Source organism: Meleagris gallopavo, chromosome 7, assembly GCF_000146605.3.
Source record: "Meleagris gallopavo isolate NT-WF06-2002-E0010 breed Aviagen turkey brand Nicholas breeding stock chromosome 7, Turkey_5.1, whole genome shotgun sequence".
Taxonomy (NCBI): Eukaryota; Metazoa; Chordata; class Aves; order Galliformes; family Phasianidae; genus Meleagris; species Meleagris gallopavo.
Window position 1 is genome coordinate 18,018,988 of NC_015017.2, and position 7,518 is coordinate 18,026,505.

A 7,518-nucleotide genomic window follows, 5' to 3' on the forward strand; every position below is an offset into this window, starting at 1 on the left:
CCTCGCACGTCGCCCCGCCGCGCCGGTGCCGGCCCGGCGTGTCTCTGCGCTACCCTGCGCTGAGCCTTGCGTTTCCCCGCGTGTTGCCGGCGTTACCCGGTGTATTTCCTCGTGCGTTGCTCCATGCTTTATTCTGCGTTTTCCCCACGCGTTGCCCTGCGTTGCCCTCCGCGTTACCCCTTGTTTTTCCCCACGCACTGTTCTGCCATTCCCCACGTGTCGCCCCTTCGTTCCCCGTCGCCCTCCCGCACACCCCCCGGGGGCATCCCCTTGCCCCGAACAGTGCCTCTGTGTGCCTGCAGCGGTGGCAGCGCTGAGCACTCACTGACCCCACGTCCAAGTGCACGGGGTGGCCCGCTGCAGCCTCCGCATTCCCCTACCCCCCCCAAGAGCGATCCCAGACTGCAGAGCTGACCCCAGCTGCTGCTCATGCCCTACTGCACACAGGAGTCTGAGCGTGTCCCACACGGCCATGTCCTGCGGTGTTCACCCTTACCACTGCCCCCTGCCTGGCCGTGCCATCCTGCCCCACATCCCTCCTTGCAGCCCCCTGAGATCCCATCCTCTTCTCTCTGCAGCTACAGACCAGCCCGGATGGCATTGCTGGGGGGATACTGTGAGGCCAACAGCTCCATGGCACAGGCCTGGGTGCAGCAGGGTTTCCAGCCCTGCTTCTTCTTCACGCTGGTGCCGGTCGTGCTGCTGAGTGTCTGCCTGCTGCTGGGTGCCCTGCAGTACGCCTGCTACGTCCGCTTTGGCCGTGCCATGGAGCCCAAGTACATCCCTCGCTCACATCTTTACCGCACCCAGGTCATGCTGTCCCTGCTGCTGGCCCTGCTGCCCCTCGGTGGGCTTCTTTGGCAGCTGGGGGGCCCAGGAAGGCTCTATGGGTACATGGTGCTGTATGCCTGCCTCTGGGCTGTTTCCTGGGGCTGCGCCGTCACCCTCCTGCAGCTAGAACACACGCGGGTGCTGGCACATGACCGCACACGGGGCCACGGCACTGTCCTCCTCCTCTTCTGGGCACTGGCCTTTGCTGCTGAGAACCTGACGCTGGTGTGCTGGAGGAGCCCGTTGTGGTGGTGGGCGCTGCAGAACACCGACCAGAAGGTTAGTGGGCTGTGAGGGTGGTGAATTTTGGTGCTGATCTCCTCCTGGCACGTGGCCGCTGGTGCCCAGCATGTGCAGGTTGCACTGCGTGCCCATCACAGCTGAGCTGTGCTAGGATGGGTGGTGGCGCTGACTTCTTCTCCCTGTCCAGGTGCAGTTCAGCCTCTGGCTGCTGCGCTATGTCTGCACCTTCACACTCTTCATCCTGGGCATGAAAGCGCCTGGGCTGCCCCGCAAACCCTACATGCTGCTGGTCAACGAGGAGGAACGGGATGTGGAGAACAGCCAGGCGAGTCCCGGGGCTGTTTGGGGAAGGGTGTGCCTGGGGGCTGGGATGAGTTTCTCCAGGAGGTGGGTTCCCGGGGGTGACTGCTTGCCCTGCGCTCCCCCAGCCACTGCTGCAGGATGCAGGCAGGACCAGCTCTACCTGGAAGGATTTCCGGAGGAAGTTGCGCCTGCTGGTACCATACATGTGGCCGAAGGGCAACCGCCTGCTGCAGGGGCTGGTGCTGTTCTGCATGGCGCTCATGGGGCTGGAGCGAGCTATCAACGTCTTTGTCCCCATCTACTACAAGAACATTGGTGAGGGGCCTGGGATGGCCAGGGGATGCTGTGCTGAAGGACCGCAGCCCACTGCTTCACCATGTGTCCAGTGACCCCAGTGATGTGGGAGGGCAGAGGGTCCTGGCAGCAGCAGGGTGCTGGGGCAGTGCCGGGTACAGAGACTGGTCCTTATAGGGCACCCGGCGGTGCTCTCTGCCCCAAACAATGCCATTCTCTTCTCAGTGAACGAGCTGACCGAGGGTGCTCCCTGGCACACCCTGGCCTGGACCGTTTGCATCTATGTGGGGCTGAAGCTCCTGCAGGGCGGAGGTGCTGGTAAGGACCACAGGGCACATAGAGCATGTCTGCAGCGTCCCTTGGCTGGGATATTAAGGGAGGACCCGGTCCCTGCTGACCATCCTGTGGCACCCCGCAGGCTCCACGGGCTTCATCAGCAACCTGCGCACCTTCCTGTGGGTGTGGGTGCAGCAGTTCACCAACCGGCAGGTGCAGGTGCAGCTCTTCGCACACCTGCACGGCCTGTCCCTGCGCTGGCACCTGGGCCGCCGCACCGGTGAGGTGCTGCGCAGCGTGGACCGGGGCACCAGCAGCATCAACAGCCTGCTCAGGTCAGGGCACGTCTGCACAGGGTCACCGTGCTCACCCCGGTGGGTTGACCTAATGCCACGTCCCCATCCTTCCTTCCAGCTACATCGTCTTCAGCATCGTCCCCACCATCGCGGACATCATCATCGGCATCGTGTACTTCACCTCCGTGTTCAGCGCGTGGTTTGGACTCATCATCTTTGTGTGCATGAGCCTCTACTTGAGTGAGTGGGGTCCTTGAGGTGCCAGGCCCTGCAGGCCTGCCAGCATCCGCTGACACACTGCTCCTCCTCAGCTCTCACCATCTTCATCACCGAGTGGAGGACCAAGTACCGGCGGGACATGAACACGCGGGACAACGAGGCCAAGTCCCGTGCTGTGGACTCGCTGCTCAACTTCGAGACAGTAATGATGGAGGGGTAGGGCTGGGTGCTGTGGGAGCAAGGTGGATGCTGAGCCTGGCTCTGTGTCCCGCAGGTGAAGTACTACAACGCGGAGAGCTACGAGGTGAACCGCTTCAACGACGCCATTGTCAAGTACCAGGTATGGGGGCTCAGCGCCCATCCTGGGGGAAGGAGTCTGATAGGCACCTGTGGGGTAGATGGGGATGGAGGTGTCACGGAGGACCTCTCCCCTCCCAGCTTTCCGAGTGGAAGGTCAGTGCCTCGCTGGGCCTTCTCAACCAGACCCAGAACCTGGTCATCGGGCTGGGGCTTCTGGCAGGGTCCCTACTCTGTGCCTTCTTTGTCACTGAGGGGAAGCTGCAGGTAAGGCCATGCCAACTGGGCAGCCCCCGCCTGGGGACAGCCCCGGTGCTGCATGTGACAGGCACGTGTCCCCCGGCCCTTCCAGGTAGGGGATTTTGTCCTTTTTGGCACCTACATCATCCAGCTCTACACACCGCTCAACTGGTTTGGCACCTACTACAGGTAACATGGGGCTGTGGGGTGCTCTGTGCACGTGGGGCAGGGTGTGCTCCCCAAACCCTTCCTTTTGATCTTTGCCCCCTCCCCCCCCCAGGATGATCCAGAACTCCTTTGTGGACATGGAGAACATGTTTGAGCTCTTCCACGAGGAGCAAGAGGTGGGTGCCCCCCTCCTGAGCCCACTGCCCGGCATGGCCTGGCACTGAGGCCACATCTCCATCCATCAGGTGAAGGATGCAGTGAATGCCAAGGAGCTGCACCTGGAGGCTGGGCGCATCGAGTTTGAGAATGTGCACTTCAGTTATATCGATGGGTATGGGATGGCAGGAGGGGAAGGGCCTGGCTATGGGGCTTGGTACCAGGATGTGGGGCAGGGCAGGTGGCCCCAAACCCTTCTCCATCTCCGTCATCTCTATCTCCACCTCCATCTCACTCCCTAGGAAGGAAATCCTGCAGGACATCTCCTTCTCTGTGATGCCTGGGCAGACCCTGGCCCTGGTGAGAGCTGTGGGATGGAATGGGGTCAGAGGGGCTGGCAAGGATGGGCTGTGACAATCTTCTTTGCCCAGCGCAGTTCCTCCTTGCCCAGCAGCCAGGGGCACTCTGGCATCTCCAAATAAATCCTTTTACTTCTGGTGCAGGTTGGGCCTTCGGGCTCGGGGAAGAGCACCATTATCCGCCTGCTCTTCCGCTTCTACGACGTGCGGGGTGGCTGCATCCGCATCGACAGGCAGGACATCTCCCAGGTATGGGTACTGTGGGGCCGAGAGGGCACAGGAGGGCTGGGGGATGGCTGAGCCTCACCCCCCTGGACCCCCCCCAGGTGAAGCAGGCGTCACTGCGTGCCCACATCGGGGTGGTGCCCCAGGACACCGTGCTCTTCAACGACACCATCGCCAACAACATCCGCTATGGGCGGGTGCAGGCCACTGACGAGGAGGTGCAGGAGGCGGCGCGGGCTGCCGACATCCACGACCGCATCCTCTCCTTTCCTGATGGTGAGACCCTGCAGCCCCTTCCTGGCTCCATGGCAGCCCACTGGGGGCCACGAAGTGACATCCCGCCTGGGCACACCCGTGCGACCCCATGCCCTTGCCATCTTTAGGGCAGAATGAGCCCCAAGGCAGGGGCAGCCCCACGTAGTGCAGCCCCGGTCCCCATCCCTGTCCTGGATGGGACCGGCACAGCGCGTGCCTGTCCTTGTGCCCGCAGGGTACAGCACCCAGGTGGGGGAGCGGGGGCTGAAGCTGAGCGGGGGGAGAAACAGCGTGTGGCTATTGCCCGCACCATCCTGAAAGGCCCCCGCATCATCCTTCTGGACGAGGTAATGGCACTAACCCCCCCAGCAGCATCCCCCTCCCACAGCTGCCCCCTGCCCATGTCCTTCTCTCGCAGGCCACTTCTGCGCTGGACACAGAGACCGAGAGGAACATCCAGGCCTCCTTGGCCAAGGTCTGCGCCCAGCGCACCAGCATTGTTGTGGCACACAGGTAGGGATGGACGGGGCTGGTCCGGCTCCCACAACCCTCCTGCAAGGGTTGGCAAGAGAGGGGCAAGCCCCACAGCCATGCTGCAGCATCCTCTGCATCCAGTGTCCTTGGAGTAGTGCCAAGAGCTGGCTGCTATCTGCAGGGACTCTCCTTGCACCCAGCACATTCCTCACGCTGTGCAAACCCCTTTTCGCATGCAGGCTCTCCACCATTGTGGGCGCAGACCAGATCCTGGTGCTCAAGGATGGGCGCATTGCCGAACGCGGAAGGTGAGTACAGGGGCTTGGTGCCACCCATCCATGGGGTTCTCCAGGGCAGCCCACAGCCCCCTCTGCCCTCACAGGCACGAGGAGCTTCTGCAGAAGGGCGGTGTGTACGCCAGCATGTGGCTGCAGCAGCAGGTGGGGGATGAGGGCGAGAGCAAGGAGCAGCACACCGAGAAACCCCCCAGCAGCAAGAAGGAGCTGTGAGCGCAACTGGGGGCTCTGCTATGGCACTGACCAAGGGGTGGGCACCCATGATGCTGAGACCCCGCTGCTGGCTGCGGCTACCTGTGTGTGCTGGGAGCTGCAGGGCCCAGCCTGGACACTCCGTTTGTACCTGTTTGTTCTGCTGTGGTGTAGTTTCTTAAACCAGGTCCTTCCCAGCTCCGTGCTGTGTGTTCTGGACAGGGGCTGCGCCTGTGGGATGGCCCTGGGGAGGGAGCTGTGGGTCTCAGGGACCCCAGCAGAGGGGCACGGCTCCGATTTACCATTCCTCAAAGCCACCATGTACCTTGGCCATGCCTTTATTTTCTCCGAAGCAGCACTTTGACACAAAAGCACTCCCTCACCCCACCCCGAGCGCACCATCATCCCCTGGTGGGCACTGCCCGCAGAAGCCCCTTTGGGCTCCTCCTGAGGAGATGACCCAACCCACAGCCGCTGTGCTCAGTGTGTGCTCGGGTCACCCTGCAGCTCCCACCTCTCCAGGAGCATGCTGCACTGCCTGCATGCAGGATGAGATGTTGGCGTGTGCTCTGTGGCTTGCTTAGAGTCCTGGGGAGATCAGGAGGCTCTTGGTGGCACTCAGGCCAGGACCCCACAGTGTCTATGTGCAGTGCCACAGCTGCTCCTTGTGCCACGAGCAGGATGCCATGTCTACTGGCACAGCCCCCACGTGCCTATGACATGCTGCAGTTGGATGGCTTTGAGCCGTGTCCCTGGCAGGGCAGAGAGCATGCAATGAGCAAGGTAAGGTGACATCTTCCTTGTGCCTGCATGGTCCCTGGGAAGCAGAAATGGGGGGAGGGGGGACAGCCAGGCTCAGCCTGCTCACCTGCCGCTGCAGCTGCTGGTACTCAGCCTCGCTCGCTGACAGTGCCTGTGCCAGTGCCAGGTCCTCCTCCTCCTGCGTGCTGCAGGGACAGCAGTGCACCGTGTGCCTGGCACCCCATGTGCCCACCCCCCTATGTCCCTGAGGCAGCAGAGGGCAGGGAGCTGCCTGCACGCCTGCGCTCCATTTAGCAGCACCGAGCAGCGTGCCCATGAGCTGCTGGCTGCCACCTGCAGCTCTGGCTGTGCCCACCAGTGCCAAGCAGTCAGGAAGCAGCGTGTCCCCCCTGCGCTGCCTGACACTGTCCCCACCCAGCAGTGGGCTCAGCCGAGGCTCTGGGCTCTTCCCTTTTCCCCAGCACCTTGCAGAGCAGGGCTGCCATGTGCAGCCCCGTGCTGTGGGCAGCATCACCCCAGGTGTGCATGGGGGTGGCACCATGTGCCCCAGCTGTACCTGGGTGGCTGCGCCGAGCCACTTGCTGACTCTGCCAGGGACATCTCCAGTGCACGCTGCAGCGCTTCCTCCTCACTCTGCAACAAAGCCCCTTGTCAGCAGCCATGGCTGCCCCTGCTCAGGCTGGGAGCTAAGGCAGCAAGAGGCAGCCTCTGTCCTTGTCCTCCTCCTCTATTCTCAGCTCAGCCTCCCTGGTGCTGACAGCCCCCAGGGCACAGGGCCCTCTGCCCCCCACACTCACCAGCCCGTTCTGCAGCATGGCAGCTGGTGGGGAGGTGCTGCGGACCTGGGGCACGGCTGCTCCCACACTTCTGCAGACAATAGGAGAGAAGCTGGGTGATGCCACAGAGCATACCCATCAGGTATGAGCAGCAGGGCTGGCACCTACCTGGCAGGGGGAGGGCAGGGGGAGCTCCCTGCGGGCCAGGTGGTGCTGCTCGATGTGTTGCCAGCTTGTGGGGGGGACACCTGGGCCCTGGCAAGCGCAGCGTGCCTGGGGAAGAGAGCGTGTGCCGGGGGTGAGCAGGTGGCACTCCATGCACGGGGCCGGGGGCAGTGGGAGCTCCATTCCGATGCTCACCCCGCTTTAGAGAGCGGCCTCCCAGCCCCAGTGCAGTCGTGGTCCAGCGGATGCCGATGCTTCAGGCAGTAGTTCTTGTGGCACTGCTCGCAGATCACCTTCATCATCTCCTTCTGCTTGCAGCCGGGCTTCAAGCACTTGTTGGTGAAGATCTACGAGCGGTGGTGGCACTGAGCGGGGACCCGCGGGGCACCACCCGGCGCCATCCCCCGGCAGCGCCTTCCCCAGCCCCCTCCCCAGAGCTCGGATCTCCCGGCCGCGGGTCCCGGGGTTCCCACCTTGCGCTGGCGCTGCGCGGGGTCGGACCTGCAGTCGCGGTCGATGTGCTCTCCCACCACCACGTCGGGCATCTCGCCCCGCCGCACGGGCACCGGCGTGTTGCACAGCGGGCACACGGGCACCTGCACGTCCTGCGGGGACGGGAGAGCGGCGGGAGCGCCGGGCTTCGGGATGCGGGCTTCGGGATGCGGGGCTTCGGGGGGCGGCTCACCTTCTT

General features: G+C 63.5%; 2 protein-coding genes across 2 annotated transcripts; one reads left to right on the plus strand and one right to left on the minus strand.

The window, feature by feature from the left end:
• Positions 1 to 558: 558 nt before the first annotated feature.
• ABCB6 (ATP binding cassette subfamily B member 6 (Langereis blood group)) lies at positions 559 to 5,321 on the plus strand. Its single transcript, XM_010713633.3, is given in 20 exon segments — positions 559 to 1,110; positions 1,262 to 1,399; positions 1,503 to 1,692; positions 1,897 to 1,989; positions 2,090 to 2,282; positions 2,362 to 2,483; positions 2,555 to 2,664; positions 2,737 to 2,802; positions 2,901 to 3,026; positions 3,112 to 3,188; positions 3,280 to 3,343; positions 3,413 to 3,498; positions 3,626 to 3,683; positions 3,827 to 3,931; positions 4,009 to 4,183; positions 4,398 to 4,442; positions 4,445 to 4,509; positions 4,581 to 4,675; positions 4,876 to 4,944; positions 5,019 to 5,321. Coding segments are annotated over 20 exon segments (2,520 nt in total). The 5' UTR covers positions 559 to 594; the 3' UTR covers positions 5,146 to 5,321.
• Positions 5,322 to 5,446: 125 nt separating this feature from the next.
• ZFAND2B (zinc finger AN1-type containing 2B) lies at positions 5,447 to 7,513 on the minus strand (the record flags this gene model as incomplete). Its single annotated transcript, XM_031554290.1, has 7 exons — positions 5,447 to 5,876; positions 5,993 to 6,071; positions 6,443 to 6,519; positions 6,684 to 6,753; positions 6,831 to 6,935; positions 7,023 to 7,174; positions 7,301 to 7,513. Coding segments are annotated over 7 exons (735 nt in total), but the record flags the coding sequence as incomplete, so codon positions are not given.
• Positions 7,514 to 7,518: the final 5 nt, after the last annotated feature.